At 41.2% G+C, this 23663-nt stretch overlaps 2 protein-coding genes across 3 annotated transcripts; one reads left to right on the forward strand and one right to left on the reverse strand.

Moving 5' to 3' along the window:
* Window positions 1-3661, forward strand: foxl3 (forkhead box L3). The gene is made up of 4 exons (XM_075457479.1): window positions 1-28; window positions 652-1137; window positions 1871-2039; window positions 2307-3661. The coding sequence occupies exons 2-4, from the start codon at window positions 914-916 to the stop codon at window positions 2778-2780; spliced, it is 867 nt and encodes a 288-aa protein (XP_075313594.1). The 5' UTR covers window positions 1-28; window positions 652-913; the 3' UTR covers window positions 2781-3661.
* Window positions 3662-9045: 5384 nt separating this feature from the next.
* On the reverse strand, window positions 9046-23544 carry tom1l2b (target of myb1 like 2 membrane trafficking protein b). Of its 2 annotated transcripts, XM_075456941.1 has the most exons (15): window positions 23431-23544; window positions 22929-23013; window positions 22145-22223; window positions 21730-21879; window positions 20505-20639; window positions 20228-20374; window positions 16967-17083; window positions 16693-16826; window positions 16255-16306; window positions 14292-14460; window positions 13515-13641; window positions 13365-13410; window positions 12532-12576; window positions 11806-11842; window positions 9046-11690 (listed from the first exon to the last, which is right to left on the reverse strand). In XM_075456941.1, exons 1-15 carry the CDS (start codon window positions 23480-23482, stop codon window positions 11542-11544), a joined length of 1524 nt encoding a protein of 507 aa, XP_075313056.1. In that variant the 5' UTR covers window positions 23483-23544; the 3' UTR covers window positions 9046-11541. The 2 variants fall into 2 exon arrangements, with proteins under 2 accessions (XP_075313056.1, XP_075313057.1); XM_075456942.1 differs by lacking the exon at window positions 12532-12576.
* Between the last annotated feature and the right edge of the window lie 119 nt (window positions 23545-23663).

Raw genomic sequence — 23663 nt, forward strand, 5'->3', positions numbered from 1 at the left:
GACAGACCTCTGGTGGGGAGTTTGTAAGGTATGTTTGTTTGTTTGTTTGTCAGGAAAATATGATCTAATGAAATATGTTATTAAAACACATGATAAAAAACGAGGTAGATTTGGGTGTTTTTGGGTAATCGGTCATTTTGAGTCTGGTTGTCTCAGCTACATCAGAATGGATCATCGAATTTCTCTTGAAGACTGATTATTTGGCAAGTTGACCAACGTAATTAATTTTCAAGACTTGGACCCAGTTCTTATTCAAGATTAAAAAAAACTGTGGTAAGGACTTCGGGTACCATATGTATCCAGAAAAAGGAAAATTAACTGTTTAAAATTTACAAAATGTGTGTTAAAAAAAGAGATGAGAAATTAAAAAAAAAAAAAAAATTTAAGGCTTTGTATTAATACAGTTACAATACAAGATATCTTACAAAAGAAAAATATCAGCTCTGGGTTGTTGTGTGCAGCCTAAAACAGCTTCAAGGTGGTGTAGACAGACACAGGACTGAAACTTGACAGAGAGATGTTTCTTGGTGTAAGTTTGAGTTTACATTAAGTGTAACTGGGTAGCTTCCCCACCATTTGAATTATATGTAATAATGGGTTCTTTACCATGATGAGATGTTTGATTGGCCTCAGTTTTTCCATTCAAAACAGGTCCCGACCGACATAATGCTGCGAAAAAGCATACAAACAAAAAATAATCCAGCTGGAAAAACACACCTAGATTCAAGATATATGATTTAAACTGGGTGGATGAACACTAACGACGTGGGAAGAGTTCAAAGACCTCAGAGAAGAGTCTTGATGCCTGCATCTGTTCGTCGAAAGCAGCTGGGACGAGGAGGGGAGAGGGGGGCGCTGGAGGCAGCCGTTATCACAGAAAGCTTGGAGTGAGTGTCAGCTGGCTGAGCAGAGCATGGTGGCAGAGCAGAGCAGAGCAGAAGGACGGGGTGTTGCTGCTGGGCTTTGGTCGGGACTCTCAGAGGAGCCAAACAGTTTGGATCGCACATCTCTGACTCCTCAAAGTGCAGAAATGTTTGACAACTCTCACTACCCTTTCAACTGTTTCAACTACGACGGGGACGGATATCCTTCCTCGAGCACTGATGAGGAGAAAAAGATTTGCAGACCCGCTTACAGGTATGCTTGATCTGATCTTAATTATTCATTCATGTTTTGTCTTTCTTTTTCTTTCACATAAGTTTTACATTATTTGATTTGCTGGCCATTGTAGTCGAGAAAAAAAACAAACACATAAATCTTAACCGAGTTAAGTTGGACACTTTGTTCTCTCATATTAAAGTGTGGACTTTTGTATGAAAAAAAAAAAAAAAGCTCATAAAACCCAGTAACAATCACAAAATGTTGTGCTTTAAGAATTCTATCATTCTTAGAATTTATTTTCTAAATTTCAAGGGATTTAAAACAAAGAAAAGAAAAGAAAATGTGAATCTTACACAGAACCTTATTGAATTTTTTCCGTTGGGAAAGCTTTTTTCTTTATTTTGTTTTTTTTTGTATGAAACCTACATGAATATAGTCTTCAGAAGCTTTAAAACTCAGATCTAAAGAAATAATTTCATCCAGGAAATACTTTGTACAAATAGTGTCTTTTAAAGCAAATATCTGCCGCTGGAATGTTATAACAAAGGTTTAACGGGGAGTTATAGACTTTTGAATAACCCAGAACATTTCTACTTATTTGATATCTGGAGATGTTATGAAATTAAAACTAGAAAAAAAACATATGAATCATATGAAACACTTACAGAAACAAGAGTGCTAACACAAAATAGTTATTTTCAAGAAACTCTTTTTTCCATCTAGTCCCACTTTGTCACCTGATCAAAGTCTGTGTGCCTTTGCATGTCAGCTACATAGCTCTGATAGCCATGGCCATCCAGCAGAGTCCCGAGCAGCGGGTCACTTTGTCGGGCATCTATGAGTTCATCATGAAGCGGTTCCCTTATTACCGGTCCAACCAGAGAGCCTGGCAGAACTCTATCAGACACAACCTGTCTCTCAACAGCTGCTTCATTAAGGTAAATACAGGACTCAGAATATGTGAATGCAATGTAATGGTTACATTTTTTTTGTGTGCTTTTTAAAAAATGAATGAAACAGTTTTTTTGTTTTGTTTATAAGTATTTTATTATAGTTAGCATCCTCTCTAATTTCTAAGGACAAGATAAACAGAAGCATTAGTATAAGTTGTTTGATTTTTCCTTTGCCAAAGTTCTATTGATTCTGGTAGTTTTATCATCAAGTACATAAGCATATATGTTTTGTTTTTTTCTCACTTCAAACAGGTTCCCCGAACAGAGGGCAATGAGAAGGGAAAGGGAAACTACTGGACTTTTGCCACTGGTTGTGAATCCATGCTCGATCTATTTGAAAATGGCAACTTTCGGCGTCGCAGACGCCGGAGGAACATGAAAATTGGCCTGCGTGATTCAAGAGAGACCTCTCTCCATCGCATGGAGAGCCACAGCAATCAGCATGGACCCTCCGTTCGGCGCCCTGAACTCGACTCCACCCTCTGCCCTTTGAACCCCGAGAGGGTGAGACCTGGCCCCCAGCAAAATCACCTCATTCCTAACCCCGCCCAGCAGGGGAAACCGGAGTCAGAGATCAAGTTTAGCATTGACTACATCCTTTCCACTCCGGATCCACCCCTGCCTGGTTCAAGGTCCGCTCAGGGCCCTGTGCATATAGTGCCAACAGGCCCACCTGTTCATGTTCTGGATCCCCAACACCTGAACCTGCACTTCTGGACTCTTTGAGAAGACAGAGAAGCACAGAATGAACTTATTCCTTCACAGTGGTCTGAGTCCAAAACTGGGAACTACGTGGACGTCCAAAGATAAGAATTCCACCGGAGTAATTCTACTTAACTTGAAAATGTAGATGAGGAAACCAAGAGGTACAGTATGGTGTGTTGGATTTGAGATGAAAAAAGCGACTTAAAGTAAGCATCTGTAAATTCATCTGAAACATAAACTGTGACCAAAACGCAAAAACTCAGTAAAGAATCCATATGTTGTTATACTGTTTGTGCAGTGTCTAGTGCTGACATAGACTACATTTAAAGTACCTCTGTATGTATTTACACAGAAACTGTGAGCACAGCTGTGATATTCACTTCAATTCAATTTGTGATGTTTAAATAGATTTAATAATTAGTCAAAACAAAGCAAATGTTGGTGAGAATTACTACAAATTCTTTATGTTGGAGTCATTTCCTCATAAAGTATAAAATGATTCAGAATTCTATGCCTTTCCTTTGATTTTTTTTATAATTCTTTCACCCCCCCAAAAAATTGACGGTTAATGGGATATGGTTGACAATGGCCCAGTCAGTTCAACCTCAATTAAGAATCCCAATTCTGCGTGTAGAAAAATAATATATGATAAAACAAATTATGTTTCTTGACACAACTTCATAATTCATTTATAATTCTTCATTCATCTTTTTTAACTTCCCCATCATAAAGGTGTCAAAGGTGTATTTTCTGATCATGCTCCTTGCCGTCCTCACTTGGCAAGGACAAGGGAAACATAAGCATGTTAGCATGCTAATGTTTAGCTGGAACAGAACCACTAAGCCCCACTGATTTTGGGAGCTGATTTCAGTTTGTCAGAGGTCTATGGAAGTTTTTCTGTGCCATCAGAGTTTGAATACGAATTTCTAATATTGAATTTTTACAGCATCAAAATCAGACTTTGAATTTGAAAAACCAACAGTGTGAAAAAAAGTTTTTTGAAGTTGAATTTGTTTCCACTGAATTTTTTTTTTTTTTACACTGTTGGTTTTTCAAATTCAAAGTCTGATTTTGATGCTGTAAAAATTCAATATTAGAAATTCGTATTCAAACTCTGATGGCACAGAAAAACTTCCATAGAGGTCCCTTTTTAAATTCAGTAGCACTAACAATATTAGCAAACAGCTGTGCTTTGCCCGTGTGATAAAAGATCGCTGTGAACCCGGCCTCTTCGGTTCAGAATCAATTGTTTTCAATCCAATTTCAGTCTGCCTTTTGCTCATTTTTATTCAGTGACCTTTTGAAATCCTGATTGACTGACACTTAAATTCTAATCCAGTCACTCATTATTACAGAATATTATATTCATTCACTTAAAAGAGAACCAATAAAACAGAGGTCTGGCTAACATTTTTTTTTCCTGTACTCAGGATATCAATCATAGCGTGTTGCCGCTGAAGGGACATTTTTCAATTTAACCTTTATATTACATCTTGACTATATCAGAGGAGTCTTAGCAGACTTAACATGAGTGGCATTTAATATAGCATAACACTTGCAAGGTGAGGCCTGGAAGTGACCCTATTTAAATACCGAGGCCCCTTTCTCAAGCTTAAACTGCGACACCTCCCCCAGCAACGCGCGCACACCCACAAACCCCTGACGCAGTTCTAATTAAACACACCTTATGCTTCCTTTGCAAATGCCCCTCATCGATCTGCAGGTTTGTAACATTCACATGTGAGCTGCCCCCCAGCAAACGTCTGCGGTGGCACAAACGTTCATGGATCAGCAAGTTTCCATTAACAAAGTTGTTGATGTTGAGGAGCGAGGGCTGATGCTGCCATGATGCCGTGGATATATTTGGGTAAATTAACTTAGCATAAAGTGCTGCAAGGCTACAGGAGTGTTTGGAGGCGGTTAAAGAGAAAGCAGGGCACCAGTCAGGCCCGAAAAGTCAATGCACATATTACCTTGCCAGTGAATATATAAAAGTGTAGCTACTGGGAGTGTGTCCTAATGAATGGCCTCTATTAAATAACTTTTTCGAAATTCACCCCTTTTCTCTCATTCCTACTTGATTCTTGAACATTTTTAGCCGGTTGTTTATAATTATTTCCATAGTTTTTCGCATCCAGAAATATGTGAACAATTTTTTTTGTTTGAGACCTCATTACGTGCATGCTGCCAGGTAAAATTAGCAGCTGAGGGCAAGAAACTCAGGAACCACAGGTAGGCTACAGGAAATTGGGAAACTACTGATGTGCAACATTAATAACAAGTACATCATGAACACAAATACTGTAGGTCATTTAATCTGGAGTGTTTGTTTTGCAATTCGATTTATCTGAAGCCGTGGTGAGGAACATGGAAGCATATAAATAGTAGCATTCCGTTTTGATCTAATGAGAACGTATCTGTTTAATGTTATGCCTCCACGCTGGAGTGTTTTCTGGAGCTTGGGTTGACGATAGTGTACAAAAATGAATGAACTGTGGCTACACTGGAGAGATTAGCTACCAGCTAATGAAGATCTGGAAATAGCCTGAAGTCATACACACATCTCTGAACCTTTGCCATTTCATGGCATGTGCATGGCTGCTGGAGGTACGGCCGGTGCTGTCGTTTAAAGCTGGAATATGCTATTATTTTCAAATGGCTTCAAGTGAGTGTGTGTCCGTGATGAGAAAACCACAAAAGCTTGTCAGTCAGTGGCTGTTGAAAGACGTGTTTACATTTCAACTCTTAAGAAGGATGTCCCTGCTAGGAATACTGCAAAGGTAGTTGACCAGAGGTCACCAAAAGGTTTTTCTTATTGTGTAAAGGAAATTGGAGGGGGAGGGGGCTCGATTTGATAAAGAAAAGGGCTTGACATTCAAATGAAATTGTAACTCAGACATCTGCCAGAAATCTGTTTAAATTTTTCAGTTCTCGCGTTGTAAACATGCCAACTTTAGTGAAGTTTCTTGACAGGTGTTAAAGGTTTAGTTGGAAGCACAAATAGGCAATAACACAAACAGATTATGTACAGTACGGCGGCACGAACGTGTCTGGTTACACTTCCGTTTCTGTGAATAGATGAACCAATCTTCCAAAGGTAGAAAGTTCAAATGTAAACCTTTCTTTTGATCATTTTAAGCAAGAGTTGCATTTTAGTTTTGCTTTGCACAATTTTGCAGTAGAAAAGAAAAATAGGTAGAGGATTTGGACATCTCAAAAAATTTCAAACTCTGATATTATTCATTTATTTATTTATTTATTCTTATTCTAAGCTTCTTAAAATAGCCCGAGTCTTCTCACCTTGTCCTGGCAATCAGCAGGCTCCTCTAAAAAGCTTTGAGGTCCTCGGAACGAGGCTATACGAAGATAGCAAAGACTTTTCTCTTGCACTGCAACTAACTGCTGTAGATTTTACAGTCAAAATAAATCCAAGCTACAATTCATTTACATTTTTCACTTACAAATGAACAATTAATATTCTGCACAGAAAAATAACAGGTGATAATTGTAGTCTCGGCGCACATGACAGCAAAGCAGCACATGCTGATTGGTATGTGTGAGAAAAAGCTCTGGTTTGAATGCCATATTCTGTAATCCAAAATACAATAATATTCTCTAAAAATGAAATAAACAAAACAAGTTTCTTCCCTTTCTAGCAAAAGAGATTTTTTTTTTTTTCATTTTTACGTGTTTATGTGTAATCTTTGTGAGTACTCAGACAGAGCGTGCTGAGCTTTGGAGAAGTGGATGGCCTCCTGAAGTGTGAGCTGAAGCTGAAAGCCACTCAGAACAAAGACCTCCAAGAGAGCAGATGTTTCGCAATCTTAAACAACTCAAACCTCAAATGTTTCCTAGAAGTTCAAGCAAAAGGGATATTGTGGACTCTTTCCACCGGGTCACTTCTGCACCAGAAAGTTGCTTACTTTGTCTCTACACTTCACAGCCACAGAATGTCCATGAAGCAACACGCTCCACGGTCTGTTACAAAACAACCCACGTTGCAGCACTTTGTAACAACATGGACCGTCTTACTTAGACCCAGTCAGGGTAACTGAAGTGAAATGGATTACAGGTCCAAAGCATAGAATTTGCTTTGGGTTTGAGTTGTTTTATACTCATCAAAAGGGGTATTATTTGGTACTGACCATGCAGGGGGCCTAAACTTTTACTCTGGAGCATTAATGAGAAATCAAAGAGAAAATGTATACTTGTTTGAAATATTTATGACATGTGTCATCTTTTACTCTCTTAACCCTTGTGCGGTCTTAACATTGTGTTTACACCCCTTGTCCTATGGGTCAAAAATGACCCGCACTACCAAAGCCCCAAAATAAAGCAACTTAATTGAATTTAAAATGTTGTATGATGAAACCACCTGTTATTTATCTATTTAACTCAATTCAATAAATTTTTTATCATGTATTTGTTGTTACACAATACAAAAAGACAATCACCAGTTTTCAGGATTAGACTTTTTTTTTTTTTTTTTTACCACAAACCAACTGTCAGTTGGACCAACGGTTTTCTTGTTTTCTCAGTTTTCTTTTACATAATAAAGGTTTATTATTGCCATTATATAAATGTGAAGTCATTACTTCTGAATGAATTATATTGAAAGGGAAAAAAACAGTGAACTTTTTTCTGGTGTTTAAATGTTTTTATAATTCACGGGTCAAAAATGACCCATAAGACAATCTTTGTACCCTAGTGGTGTACAGCCCACATGGAAACATAAACAAAAATATAGTATGACTTTTTCTAATGATGGTCATAACATTTCAAGTTGGAAAAAGATAGTTCAAGGTATTTTTTCTACAGCTAAACATGGTAGTGGGTCACTTTTGACCCGCAAGACAACAGGAGGGTTAACTATACAAAATAACCCAAAATTTAAATGTGGGCTGTTTAAAATTTTGTGTGCAGTACAGTGTCGTCCAATAAGAGCATAGTCTGTTACTATGGTTATTTATATTGCAATGCTATAGGTTCTTTCCAAAACAGAAAAAAATTAGCAGGTTCTAAGTGGATTTATAACTATCTGTTATCTAAAAGTCATTTGAAAACACAAGTTTGTGCATTCTCTTGTATTAATCCCGCAGCTGTCCACCACAAGCCACAACTTTCATCCCAGTGCTGGTCAGCCGAGTGCACGACTCATGTAAAATGCTTGTTCAACGAGTATTCATGCTTTCTTCTCAGGGTTGAGTCGTCTTTAGACCAAGTTCTGTGCTGCAGAGCAGATCCATTGCACTGTGTCGGCATAACATACAATGCAACCACAATGCACTACAGCTCTGGTCTCAAATACTTGATACACCTGGTCAGACGATGAAGCCAGGGAGGCTGTCTTCTTGCAGCTGTATGGCAGATACATCTGTCTGTTTCTGTCACAGTCTTACTGAAGCGTTGAGGTTTCCTTTTCACCCGAGTTGACCTCTGACATGTGTGCCATCAGGCTCCACAGTGCAGCCACCAGGGTGTGCTAAGTGCATGAGGAGAGAGAGGGGGGGCGGGGCGGGGTGTTTGAGTCCAAGGAAATGTGGAGTCTACTTTTTTGCTCCTTCTTGAGCGATCCAACAGTTTCCCCCATTAGGCATCTGTAAAATGTTAAAACAGCAAAGTGAATTCCATGCCTAATGTGCAATCTGTTTCTGAAGGAGACATTAGTCTTAGTTTACTGTAACGTAATAGTGGCATCCCTCTGTAAGCAGCACATGGTGGTTTTGCACCATGGTATTGCCAAAACCTATTGATTTGCATTCACAACTCACAGTTTTTCTCCTGCTAAGTAATATAGATTCTATCACAAAGAACTCTTTTCTGCATAGTCATAGTATTTCATACAAAATCTTCTGTGATCTAACGGAAAATACAGAAGCGTCCGTTTACCTCTCAGGGATAAATCCAGCAGCAGCTCTCTTATATTAGTATAGGAAACAGAACAAAAAAGTCAGCATCTAGAAATGCCACACCGACTCACAGGGCTTCTGTGTATCCCAATGCACCGTCTGACAGACACCGGGAAACCGCTCCAGCCACTAAAGCAGAATACAAGGGGGCATGTTGTGGGAATGAGGTGATTCCTGACGACCAATGGGGGAAGCCCCTGTTGTGGGGCCCACAGAGCCTCCAGGGAGAGGTGGGGTGAGGCAAATGAAAAGGGTTTACTGCAGGTCAACTCCAACCATTACCACGAGAGGAGCGAGGCCAAGTTGGCTCGCCACGGAGAGAACATGAGTGGTGGCAGCGTGTTGCGAGACGACAAAATAAAGACAAAAGCCACGGATGCGGATCACACACTGCTAATTTTTATTGAGAGATCATGCATAAGTCCAACAACACAAAGAGAAATGAGAGATGAGGCAACTCAGGAATCAGCAGTCATACAGCACAGCCGCCCTCTTACAGCATCTTTTGTTGTTTTTTTGTTCCAATCCACAGACGTACAAAGAATTGTCCTGCAAAAAAACGTCCGACGTTGACTCTGCAAAGTTCTCTGTACCAAACAAGGTATTAATGAGCTTTCTTAAGAAGCCCATTTGGAGGCTTCTTCACCACTCCACCCAAACAAGACATTTCTGCATTACAGAACAACCACACATTTACCACCAAAACAAGAAGACGGAAGGAGAAACGGCATTTCCCTTTCAAAATGTGCAATGATGATTCTCTGTCAAAAGTGGCCCCCCGACTAAGTTACATAGGTCGGGGCATGTTAACGTGCTGGTCAACTTAAAAAAGTTCCAAATGGGAGAATCTATTAAAATGTGAATCCTTCATGAGACAAATGAGAACACTAGTGTCAGTCTTTCACAGCGAGAGATGGACTTCCCTTAGAAACCGTCTGCAGGTTTACCGTTTGCACATGATATCCACAAAACCAATAAACAGGCATAAGGACCAAGATGCATTACCAGCAGCAATGTGTAAAAAAAAAAAAAAAAAAAAAAAAAAGGAAAATCTGAACCATCATAAACAAAAGCCAAAAATACTAAAACACACGCACACACACACACATTATGACAATTTCTCATTTTGTTCATAAACAGTTCATTTTCCCATCGTTGTCTTGCGAAGTAAAGCAGTTTAAAATGCTGATAAAAAAAAAAAAAATTTTAAAATAGTGCTGAATAAATTACCTCCAAGCCTCCGCTTAAGCGGTTCGACTCATTAATTACAGCTGGTTAAGTGTTAGCTGACTTTAAAGGTACTGCGGCCGTCAAAGTGCACGCTTGTTTGGAGCTTGTTGTGATTGTGCGACGTGTTGAATTTACTGTTGTCAAGAGCGAAATGTCTCATTTGTAGCACTACGTCTGCGGCGAGCTCATTTCCGAAAAACAAATGTCACGCCGAAAGGTCGGGCCTTTAAGATGTCAGCGGGGAAGAAGAAAAAAAAAAAAAAAAGAACAACAACAAAACAACTAATGCACAAAATATTGGGAAAACGGCTTCTGTAGTGCGATGCTGAATTGTTATGACACATCCAGAGAACAGAGCTGGGAATTTTCCAATCAAAGACACGTGTCGACAAACAAATTACGCAAAATTGCCCTTTCATATCCAGAAATAAAACGCATTTGGTCCTCTAAGCTCAATTTTAGAACAAAACATACGGCACCGTCTACTCAGAGACATTAAAACCCTTCACCGAGTTAAGACTCACAAATAACAGCATGTGTCTGTTCGGCTACTAAAAGCGCCCCCGACAGCGATTCTGAACACCCGCCCTACGAGCGCGACTCATCTGGCACCCATGTATTCGAAGCTCGGCATAAACACAATTACATAAATGAGAATAACTACGCAGCATTGCTCAGATGATAGAATCCAGCGATAGCAGCTAAATAATCTCAATGAATCCGTCGCAAGCAGCAAACCATCAAACACTGCACTTGGTTTGTCAAAGATCTTTCGACGAGGCAGATCAAGCTGATGGCAAAAATACCACAGCCGGTAAAAGAGTGTTTGATGACAATCACAAAAAACTAAATTCCCTTTTTGTGTTCGTTTAATTCTTTTTCCCTTTAAACATCTTTCTATGGTAGCGTTCCCCAGTGAGGTACATCCCTTCTGTCAAAGCAAGTGGAACATAAACTCTCCAAAAAAATCTTAATTAAATTACCGTCTCTCTCGTATATGCAGCTTAAATATACACACAACTAATAAACTTGACATTTGCCATTTACAGATTTACAAATCAACTCAAGACAGGTTTGCAAAAAAGAGACTCAAACACCAAGACAAGACCCTTGCAGGTATGATCAGTGCTTCTGCTGATAACGAGCATAATATGCACAAAGAAAAAGAAGATTTCCTTAAGAGTTGTATTTAATAATAAAAACTAAAATTAGAAGAATAATAATAAACCTTTTGTTAATTTGAGGAATTCTTGATATCGACTCCTTCTTTTTCAAATGAAACTACTTGCTCGGATCAGAATCGGCTGCAACATGAAGCTCTGCATTCCACAACAGGTCGAATGGGATTCTTTACCCATAAACAAGCAAAGCAGGCTGCCTCGTTGTAGAAGACGAGAGCCGTCATCTGCCAGCATAATTAAACAAGCCATCTGTTTGGTTTTCCCATTCTAGTAAGACGTTAATCATACTCTTTTTTTTTTTTTGTCGAATAAGGAGCGCATGTACAAAACTCTGTAATGTAGTGTTGCGGTGAGTTAGAGTGCCGGTGGATGTATATCCGAGTCCAGTCAGTCTGTCCTCGGATGGTGCTGCTCAGCTGGTCAGGTCTAAGGCTGGGGATCGAGAGGTCAAAGGTGACAGGTCTACATGGCAAACAAAGTGTCCTCCGGTCTCTCTGGTTTCTTCTTGCTGGGGGTTGCCTGCGTCGTGCCCGGGTTGCCACTCGGGGGCGACGGCAGGCCGGGGACCATCTCGGCAGCTTTGGCTCTCTCCTCGAGGAATTTGTCGAACTCTAGATGAATTCGGGAGAAGGCAAAAAAAAAAAAAATGTAAGATATAAAAAAATCTCAAGATGTGGTTGGAGACAACAGGGCAAACTGGGGAACAGCAGATTTATCTGATCTGACCTTCACTGGTGACTCCTTCCTCGCCTTCATCTCCTTTCTATTGAAGAAAAAAAAAAAAAAAAGTTAAATGTATGATCTGATTACCTGATACCCATTGCAAACCACCAGAAACCAAATTTTGATCCATTCTATTTGCCCAAAACCAGCAATTTGAACAAACTTTTCCACAAACATGCACCAGTTGAACAATATCACACATTAAGAAGCCACTTACCCGTCATGATGAGACACCTAAAGTAGGAACTGTAAATTTGGAAGCAGTTTCCCTACTAATATAGAAGATATCGCTACTCACTGATCCAAAATTTGCACAAAATGAGCATGAAGTCTTGGGATATTTTAGGGCTCATGGATGGACCTTTTTCCCTTCAATTACAATAAAAACTCAGCTGTAGGATACCTCAGGCAAGCCAAATGTTTTGGTTTAATCCAACCCCCATCCAAAAACAGCCTGATGCACAAATGGACATACAACATCAGATTTGTCATTGAAGACCTCATACTCATTTTGAACAGCCATGTTCCCAACAAAACTGTTAGTAGATTTGGATTGAGCCAGGGTTGTAACGTGTGATTAATCACAGAGTGAGGAAATGTGACACGATGTTATTCTCAAGCTTCGAAATTCAGTCAGAGAGAGATGAGGGGGGGATACAAAGAGAGGGATAAAGGAAAGAAGAGCAAGCAGAGATTAAAAAATAAAAAATAAAATCATGATCGGCTCACCACATCAGTACATAGCCACTCCTCTATGTCATCCATGACAGAGGGCTGACGTCCGGCACCATTAGGGGCAGCGTCAAGAGCGCCACAGGTGGCCACAAAACAAAACGAAACGAAACCCGCCCCAAACACAACAGAAAAAATGACTTCAATGAACTTCAGGGTTAACTCGAATGCAACTCAAAGAATGTATTAAGTAAATCAAACAGATGGTAAAAATAAAACAATAGCAAACTATTTTTGGTCGATGATGTGGCACACCTATGAGTGACTTCTGAGCAGGCTACAAGGGTTCCAAGTCGCCTAAAAACAAATTCCACACACCGGCAAACATGCAGATGGTGCTGGGGATGCGATGTAATGCCGGTGAAGATGAGTGCAAGAGGAATCATAACTGCCACCACAGAGGCAAACCAAACAGCTTCATTCACTGACCCCAAGCAGTTCACCAACAGAAATGAATATGCCACTCTGACCATCAGAGCAGGCAATGTTTATCATGCAGCACGGGGACTATGTTAAATCCCACAAATCCCTACATGACGAGTCTTGTTAGTCTCGTATTATCCTCAAACGTTGGAATAAACAGTCTGGATATTTAAACTGTTCTCATAAAACTGTAGAGCCTTAAAAACAAAGACGAGACAGATTTATTTCTAAATTTGTTAGGAGATTAGTGGCATCCAGCAGGACTAACGCACACATGTCAAGATATCAGCTTTTTTTTTTTTTTTTTTTTTTTAAATGGCTTGCCACACAGCACCCACACATGTAAAGTGGTAATGACGGTTAAAAAAAAAATAAAAATCACAGCTCGACTTTCCATAGAGACTCACCCCTCCTGCAGGGCCACTGGTGGCGTGGCTGTCTTCTGCTGCAGTGCTGAGACAAGACACAGACAGTTTGGAGCATGTTTGTCTTGCTCTACTTGTTTGTTCAGACAAAAAAAGAAAGAAAAAAACAACAGTTCTCCGTCACATTCTTACGTTTTTTGCGGTTCCGACACGGCTCCGGTCCTGGTTTGAGCGAACACATCAAAGTCGTCCTGGGCAGGTGGAGGCTTACAGCTGGAGAGAGAGCTCAGGGTACTGCTCACACTGTCTGCACCCATGTCTGTAGGGCAGAAACACACACGGATTTCAAATGACAGCGTTTTCACACGGATGAATTAAGAGTATGGTTTGGATTCAAACGCCGGTCAGATTTAGGATGGACATCCACATATATCAGGCGCAGAAAGCCGCTCAATTTTAGATCAGCGGGAGTCATTTGCAATGAATTCGGTTTAAAAAAATAAAATAAATAAATCGACAGGCTGGGCCATTTTGTTACAGCTACGAGCTCACCTCATGCCAGCACCTGAGCTCTGGAAGAATTGAACATTTCTGAGGATGCTTTACTGGATTAAAATGTTACATGTTGAGCAGCTGTCTGTATTTTGTGGTGGGTGGGAATCAGGATAGGATGACATCAGAACCAACAGGTGGAGACAAAAAAAAAAAAAAAAGAAGACAGTATAAAATGCTGCTTTTTCTTCTGCCTACATTAACACGGTCACACAAAGCAGCTCTGCTGTGTGATGTTTTGGCAAAACAATCTTATCACAAGTCCAACCGCTAAGTCAAGCTTGAAATTAGGTTTTGTGAACCAGCCTTAAGAACAAGCATAGCTGAGAATGTGTTTTTTTAATGGAAGTTGTTGATATTGAACATAAGTTGCATGGAGAGAGAAATTTGTATTTTTACAATATCAAGCTTGCATACCTAGACCAGCCAGGCGGGAGGCCAAGGTGGCTGGGGAGGATGGCCCTCCTGAGGGGGGTACAAGGGTGGGGGGCAAGGTGGTGGGAGCTGCGTTTGGCATGTTACTGACCACCGCTGGGGAGCCTGGGCCGAGGTCTATGAGGTTGTCCTCTGTGGCTTCACTGAGGACCTGATGAGTGAAAAATAACGACACGATAATGCTCTTAGCAAAGAGAGCAAAGAGAAGGATTCAGAGTTGCTGCAAAACAAATCCTTATGTGGGAGGCTAGGGAAAGGCAGGGTAATACAGTGTGCAATTCCTTGATTATGTTCAAAAGAACATGAAAGGAAAAAAAAAATAAAAAGATTTATTTATGCGGTAGAAAGAACAAAAAAAAAAAAAAAAACATGATGGGGTGGGAAGGTGTGGTGCATCACAAGCGAAAAGCAGGACAGCATGGCAAAGTCTGTGACAGGATTGCAGGACACCAACTCCCTTTCTGTGACGGGGTTTCTTAAGGGGGTCCCAGAGGACTGTTTCATTAAAGAGACGCATTTACTGAAGGTTAAATCACAGGAAACGGACAAATTCTCGACGTGTTGCGAGTTATGGGAGATTACTCCCTTAGTGTTGGTTCCCCATAAACACAAAGCAATCCCCTTAAGAAGGCAGAAACTGCAGGAGGAGGAGGAGGGGGAGACCAAATCTTTGGGATAATGCAACAGCAACGTGACAGAGACTCAAGGCACATGTTCCCTTTAGAGCCTTCTTAAGCGTCTGTCACCGCCGTCTGCTTCGAGTTCTTCATATCAGTGACTATTGGGGGGCTGCAGAGTCAAAACATGCCATTTAGGGTGATAATATCTGTGGGAGAATGAGCCCATACCACTTAGCCATGTTTCAACAATCGCTATGGGGTGACGCTGCTCATTTAGGGAGGCTGACAAGATTTCCATACTTGCCTGTCTCAGCTAGCCACAGCAACAGAAGAACAGAAAAGAACAGAAAAGAGGAGACAGTGAATACCATTAACATGCCAGTGCAGAGACACAGTGTAATGGCATGAGAATTATGGATGATATACCATGCCTAAAAAAAAAAAAGCTGGAAACCCAATGAGGAAGTGGGGATGTTCCAACTTATCACTGCTTTTTAAAATCTGTAATAAAGGTGGAAGCAACAGAAGACTGACAAAAACATGAAGCGAGAGAGAGCTTTACCCTCCGCAGCTGCAGCACAATGAAACGTTAAAGCAGCGGCAACAAGCACATAGGTGGCAGCGTTCACGAGTAAATGCATTTTCTATTCAGCTCTTGAAAAGCACAACAACTGGAAGCGGTCTTAAAAAAAAAAAAAAAAAAAAAAAAAAAAAAAAAAAGTATGCCAAGATGACGATTCCCTGCCGTCACGTATTTAAACCAATGATTACTACAACATCCTTTTTGAGCAAACATGACACGCTTCTAAACTCAGAGAGGCCTGTGAATGTCTTCGAGTATGGAATGGATAACACAAGTACATTAGCCCCCCCCCCCTAAATAAAGAGAGTGTACTTTATAACCACAATCAATTTGAACTGGAGGAAACGAACCTCTTTCACTGAATTGTAAAAAAATATAAATTTACGTCACAATGCAGCCAAAAGAGATGAGAAGCAAATGTCACAGTCGATGATGAAATTAAACCCATGTCTTGGTTGGGTTTCCATTTAATTAGGCCTGTACATCTGGCAAACAGCCGAGAGCCAATTAACATACAGTAGAAAGACGCTGTAATGACCGGCAATGTAACGTGCGAGAACATAACAGACGATGGAACCAGAGGATATGATAACATAGGCAGAAAAAAAAAAACAAAGACACAGAAAAAAAAACAAAGATGCACAGGATTAGAGCTGACAAGATTCCAAGATAATCAAGGAATTTTTTAGTGGGATGCAAGAAATGGGTATTTCACCACTCAAAGTATTAAATGTTGACTCACCCCATTGTTGACAGTCTGAGCTGAGGACCTCCCAGACCTAAACCGCTCATACCTGAAGCAACAAAGCCATGACATGAAAAAAAGCACACAAAAACTCCTTAATCTTTGCAAACACACGCCGCCCTCATCGTCCAGACGCGTGTACTCCTGCCCACCAAAAATAAGCCAGGGTGTAAATTTTGCATTTATATCACAAGTGTATTTGGATACGTCTGCAATATTGAGGAAGAGGGGAAGCTAAATAAATATATGTAAAAAATTAAATTTAAAAAAAGTAAACAACTAGTAGACTGTGGATTCTGTGGATAACTGAAATGCTTGCACTCATTAGGACACCATCCACTTTTATTACTAAATGAAGTCTGTCTGTCGGATGCAGTCGTTTGTGAGGTCAATGGCAGGTTTGGCAGATAATGTTTACAAAATGTATTTTCTAACCTGTCGTAACGGAGGAAAATGTTGTTGAGGTCGTCGTTGACATGCAGCAACTCCTCAGTCACCGCCTCAGTGGAAACACAGGAGATGAGCTCCATTATCCTCTGCTGCATGGCTCTGCAGGTCCTGTTCAGCTCCTAAGCAACACAAATGCCCACATTACATACGGATTTACTGGCAGTTTTAAAAAAAAAAAAAAAAAAAAAAAAAAAAAAAAAAGAGGAAAAACACCAGCCGTTGCATTGTGTTTTACAGATTTGGACAGCATGTTTCTTGCCTGTAGCAACTCGTAGTCTGAAGCGTCCTCCTGACCTGGCACCATCTCAGTCAACATCTCTGACATCACCTTAGAGTTCCCACGAACAATGTCCAACTCACTGCGTAGCCGGCTAACCTGGAGGACATAAAAGTAAATTAATCTTCAAGGTATTTCGCCGATTAGGAAAGTGGAACGGCCAAGCGGTGGTGCGGATAAAGTAGAAACAAAAATAACTGAACAATAATTACTTGTCTTTTTTTTTTTTTTGCCCCTTTGAATAATTGCCACTGCTTTCTGCTGTAGTTGATTTCTCATGGAAATTAAAAGTCCAGTTGATTTAGACGTGTCAAGAACAGACAATATAAACTGACAGCATGTCACACACTTCTTGTAACTTTTAATATTGGAAAAATAAACAGCGCCTAGTTAAAGTACACTTATCTCACCAATTCCTATAGCAATAAAGACCTCTAGATAGCCGTGCACATAACAAACTAAGCTAAAAATTAACCGTGGTATATACACATCACTTAACCCATTGAGGCCGGGAAAGCATTGCCGCATTTCTATCTTTAAAACCGGGGGCGCTGTTGCGTTATTCTACCTTTAAGGCCGGGAAAGCGTACACGTCTTTTTTTATGTATACGGTTGTTTTGCACCAATTATTGACCTCTGCGCCAATTAAATTATAAATAGACACGTGAGAGTGTCGTCATGTTCCTCGTGTCATTGTTTTGAAGTTAAGTTACATCGAACAAGATATTTCAGATGGTAGCGATTGTGAGGAGTTTCTTGGCTTTGATGATGCTGATGAACGTGCTGACCCAATTGATCGAGATTTATGGCTAGCACATATGCTTGAGGATGACGATAACGACGAGGATGATTTTGAAGGGTCTGAATGTGAGTGGAAGACTGACAATTACCACCGTAATCGACGGAGAGATTTCAACCGCACACCAGGGGTGAAAGTCGATTTACCTGCAGATGCCACACCGTTGCAGGCATTTAATCATATTTTTACTGAGGAGCTTTGGCGCATCTCGTTTCCGAAACAGATAGATACAGTGACCAGGTACTTCAGACTCCAGCTCGAGCAAAGATGGCAAGGTGGTCACACGTAACTGTGCCGGAGATGAAAACGTTTATTGGAATGTGTATGGGCATGGGACTCCTTGTGCTGCCAGTACGAAGAGATTACTATTGATAAAATAAATAGATAAATAAATAATTTAAATGTAAAATTAAATTTTATTACTGTTTTCTAATTGAAAATAGTGCTGTTCCTGCACTGTACATTTTCGTGAAGGTGTATGTAAATAAACTCAATTTCCAAAGAAAACCACAGGTGTAAGCTCTCAAATACTTTTTGAATTTTGTTTATATCTGCTACAGAGGCTGAGAAATCAATCATTTAGTAGGCGTTGACACAATTGCTGAATTTCCAGAAAAACTTCAGGTGTCAGGGGGTCTTTCTGAAATCGCCCATAGGTTTTACAGGCATTCTTTTCCAGGCGTTTTAGGCATAAATGGGTTAAGCGTGAGAAGTAGCAGAGGCTGGTTCGGCTCCGTTCTGGCTTTGAGTTTTGTTGCGCTCCGTTTGTTAGTTTCCTCACATCCGATTGACATTTTCTTCCATAGGAATTCTGCAGGAAACAGACTTGCTCCAACACTAACTTGTTAATTAGCAGCTCTTGCACAGGTCATTAGATTAGGTCATGTGAGCAGGGGTGGTGCATTCGAGGCAGTAACTCAGCCCCAGTGTGTCCAGTTTATCTTGCTTAGTTTGTCCAAATATTGTTCCTTCGTAGGAACAAATTCAATTGCTCCCAGTGGTCCCTCTCCATCATTTCCCTTTTCCATAAGACTTGAGAGTTCATTCTTAGCCAAACTTAACAAAATGTCACCGGGTGACCACAGTGGCAGGCCAGGAGAGCAAAGAGACACGCCCTTTACCGCCCTTCCAGTCTGTCATGGAAAAACATTTCTACTCACATTCTTCCGTTCAGCTCTTAACATCAATTCGCAATTGAAGAGAGGAAGCCTCCCGCAAGTGAGCTCAAAAGTCTTATGGTCCAGTGGGAACATTCCACGTGCAGCATGCGTTAACCCCAATTCAAAATCTCATCCTGTCAAGGATATGTCTGTCATCACTCGCAGAGCTCCCCATCCAACCAGGCAAGGTTGTTCTTAAGACATAACAGAGCCAAACAAGCTCTTACATCTTTACAGCCTTGGCTGAAGGACACAATGCACCACTACTTTCTGCAACATGCCCAATGTGACACCTCTGGCTCCAAAGAGAACAGAACACCTCTAGAGTTATGCTGCGTGTACACCAAGAGCAACCTACGCTACCTGAGCGCCGGAAATCATTATTTTCTTATGAAGGGTGAGCGAACTGGGCGACCAGAGGGGATTCCAGCGATTAAACTCAAGCTAATATTATGGTAATGAGCTATGACGCGGTTCGGCGAAAACCAATGACAATTCACAGATTGTAGGGGTCCGACAATCCGCGGGGTTCGCGGAAACAGACGTGTAAACTTTGGTTCCTAGTTCCTACGTCCTTTAAACATGGCTACTGAAAAATGAATCGCCGCGGTGTCCGCCCACCACTACTATGTTATCTTATCATTAGTACTATCTGTACGAATTATGCATTATGACAAATTATATACAGCAAACCCGCACCTGCTAAAGTTGTGCTTGTGAAGAACTGCATCGGTTGCGCTCCTGTGAAGATCTGAAAGGTTATTTTATGGCTAATGACATGGAAGTACGGAATATGCCTTCAATGCATTTGGTGGCTCTGAAAAGAGCCGTTGTGTGGCTCTTAAAAGTGCCGTTGTGGTGCCGGGTGTCAAGGCTGCCAGGTGACCGCACCCTCATTGGTGAAGTAGGCCATGAACGTCTCCCTCACCCGAATGGCCTCATGAGTGGCGTTGTTGCTGCCTACTCTGGAAACGGGCTGGAGGCCAGCTGCATCGCTGTCTGCATCCGTGGGTAAAGCCGTCATCAGTGCCAGGTCGTGAGGGGCGGTGCGCCGCAGATAATTGTGCAGCACACAGGTTGCTTTAACGCAGTAGCGGGGCCTTTAAAAATTGAACATTCTAAATGTGACGTCACGAGCGAACAAAGCTACCAAAGAGAATTCTCAAGCGAAGCTTCTCCAGCTACCTCCGCTACCAGGCAGCGTAGGTCGCCCTTGGTGTACACGCAGCATTAGGCGGGGAATAAATAACTAAACCACGTGTGTTTGTGTTTGTATCATTGTACCTGCTCAGGTGTAGGATTGATGGATCCTGAGGCATGAATGTTTGGGACCTGAGTGGTGGCGTAGGCAGGTGGAATGGGTTGTGGCTTGGGTTGAGTGGTGCTGCTGTACTTATGTAGGGTAGAGTCGCCCTCTGGAGCAGATGCCGCCTAAACGCAACACACAAGGATGGGATAAACCTTATGGGCCAAATTACTGAAGAGAATGATCATATTCTGCTCGGTTCTTTACACAGAAACTTTAGCCAAACATTGGACCGTCAAGCACGATGCCTCCTACCTGCTGAGGTGTGTGTATAGGCGAGAGGGTCTCCAACTCTGACATGGGGAACTCGATGCCTTTTCTCTTTAGCTCTTCATAGATTTGAACCACACCCGTGAGGTCAGGGCTGCTCCTGAATGCATCAGCCCATGCCTGAAGAATGCAGAGTAAGTAATTGGTTAAAAAGAACAGCAGGATGAAAATGGAAGGGTAAAGAGAAAAAAAAAAAAAAAGATAATAGGTAAAAGGGAGGGCCGCCACAGCAAACAAAGAAAGTGATTTGAGAGCATTGAAAAGAGCCTGTTCTCTGAGCAGTTCTGTTTGTCTACCATGAATACATTCAGTCAGACAACCGCAAGCCATTTCAACTGTTCAAGCACATGGTAAAATGGAAGATAAAACACAACTTGACGAGGCTTTTGAAAGAGGCGTGATAATACTCATCCCCCCCCCCAGTTCACAACAGTTAACTTTCTCTGGTTGTATTATGGCTAATAGCAACACATAGCCTACGACAACCCTACAATCCTAAATCTACATGTTCTGAGGTCTTTGTGGATAAGCCCAAAACACATGTGAACATCTAAGAGATAAGACAGGTGGTAAAAGAGTTGCTCAATCCAACCCGTCCGTTTCCTTACCGGGTTTTTTGCATCGAACTAAAAATGTCAAAAACACTGTTTGCTGTGTGATGGGGAAGGGGTTGCACCATCACAAATATTCACACGGCGTTCTCCCAGCTGACACTCATGTCACAAACCTGTTTGTCTAATGGCTAGATAAATTAAAAACAATTAAGACTCTCTCTCTGTCCCTCGCAGCTAAGACACACCCCTCCTGACAGCATGCTGTGTGCTGGCCTCACACCGCGTCTCTGGTGGAAACAATAGCTGCCCGTGTGAATGTTGCAGGGTAACCTGAGCTGGGAACAGGTAACTAGAACTGCTGCCGACTGAAGCCTTGGAGACACTGTGGTTTACCTGAGGCTCAGCCTGGGGAAGATGGGCCAACTCCTTAACTGCTACACCACCACACATACTGTGATAAACACCGATGCCACCCAGACTGACTCAGTGAGAAATGCCTGTGCTCTCTTACATTGAGATGCATCATTAAAAGAGAAAACACATAAATCCATGGCAGTGCTCCATCAAGCTTTATGCTATGATATGATATGATATGATATGATATGACTGTGCACGCACCATGACCTGGGCAGCATTGTGTTGTATCGTTACCTTACCTGAATCAGGGCAAGCACTTTATCTTGAACGATGGTTGGCGGGTTGTTTTTAGGGGAGATAATCTTAACGAGCACGCCATCTACAAAGTCCCTGCTCGTCACTAAAGCGTGAAAACGATGGCCGCAGTTCTTCACACATGTCTCAAGAACCTGAAAGATGCAGAGATGAAATGGCTTTCAGAACATGCAAATCCCCAGAAAACAGTGAAACAAATTCCCTTACAGACATGGTAACAGTTTGGTGCTGAAAAATGCAAATACAAATTATGTAAAGACCATTAAGCGTCCCTTAGTTATTTGCTCTTGATACGACAATATCAATAGAGAAACATTAGAAAAAATATACTTCATTTCACGTTTGATTTCTAATACTATAACATGAACAGCTGCACTCATGCTTCCCATTTTGACTCACCGTTAAAGTCAGCATCACTTCCCTGTAGTTCCTGTTGCCATTTAGTTTCTTCTTGACTGCTCTAATGGCATCTTTGGGTCTACACACCAATACAGACGCATAAAACACACAAGGATGGAAAAATGCAGTATGATTATGTTTTCTTTTTTTTAAGCAGTTATGGGACAACAAATAGAAACATAATTATCAAGGAGATAACAACTGATGGCCTTAAGTAGCATTCTCAGCGGCATCGGCAATCCGTCAGACACAACAGCGCGAATTGGTAAGTTGAATACATAAGCCATATGTTAATGATTCTTTGACTTTTCACAATCTTGTCATCGTGGGGTGATTGTTTTTCCAAGCGGCAGAAATAACTAACTCTCTTTGACAACTTTTAGCAGATTCCATCTGAAACAGTGGGTGTCTGGCACCCCTCGCATTCTCCACAGACAAGAAACAAGACTACTGATTTAAAGTACGACATGCTAGACAGGCCCCGCCTAAGCCAGTTTACAACCTACTAATCAAACAAGACCTGGACTTCACACACCAGCTTTAGCCATACACCACAAGGTTATAGGAGCAATGAGATAAGCAGTGGGGCCTTGCCTGTATCCACCTCAAAGAACCAGTACCACATTAGGTCTTTTACTAGGGCACCGATCAGAAACTATGGGAAATTAATTAAACTCTAATTTACCTTAATCTTGCAGGAATTCCTAATGTAAACACAACATTAATGGCTGAATTACACCACTACACATACAGGATATGGGCACTGACTGATTTGGGTACTCACCCATCCTCTGTTTCATTGATGATGTCACATATTTCCATGTTGAGGGTCCAGTCTTCGCTTTGCAGGGAGCCATCAGTGGCTCTTTCTGAAACACGCGCAGCAGTGATTTCTTTAAAATTACGACATCTTGAAGCTTAAAACCAAGTGTCTGACGATAACTGGCGGCTAACTAACTGCTAGCTAACAAAGCTATTAAGTATGCCTAAAAGATAGAAGTAGTTATATTCGTCAATGTTTTTAACAACAACCTTGGGCCTGAGTGACAAAAAGTACACTTTTCATTTTTTAACAGCATTGCTAGCGCAGTGATAGAAAATATCAACGTATCAGCTAGTTAGCTAGGCGGCTAACGGCGACTCTACAGCTGCAGAGAACTCATTCAGGGACGTTAGCATGCTAAAGTAGCAAACCCGTACAGGACTGTCACACAAAATGGACACAATTCCAAGACATGTACGCTTAAACATCCATGTTGCGGTTCCCAAAATATTTAATTACTCACCAATGCAATGCCCCACCGGAGTAGTGAAAGGATTTCCCAAAAGGAACTCCATCTTGCCCGACAATAAACAAGTCAGTCCATGGGATGATGATGCTGATAGTGATACGAGAGGAAACGTCCATTAAGTCCCGCCCCCACTGAAACAAGATTGGCGAAGAAATCCTGCCCTTTGCTGCGATTGGACGGCTTTAACATCGATCATAAGAGCTGATCCATCGTAAATAGAGGGAAGC

Source organism: Odontesthes bonariensis, chromosome 23, assembly GCF_027942865.1.
Source record: "Odontesthes bonariensis isolate fOdoBon6 chromosome 23, fOdoBon6.hap1, whole genome shotgun sequence".
Taxonomy (NCBI): Eukaryota; Metazoa; Chordata; class Actinopteri; order Atheriniformes; family Atherinopsidae; genus Odontesthes; species Odontesthes bonariensis.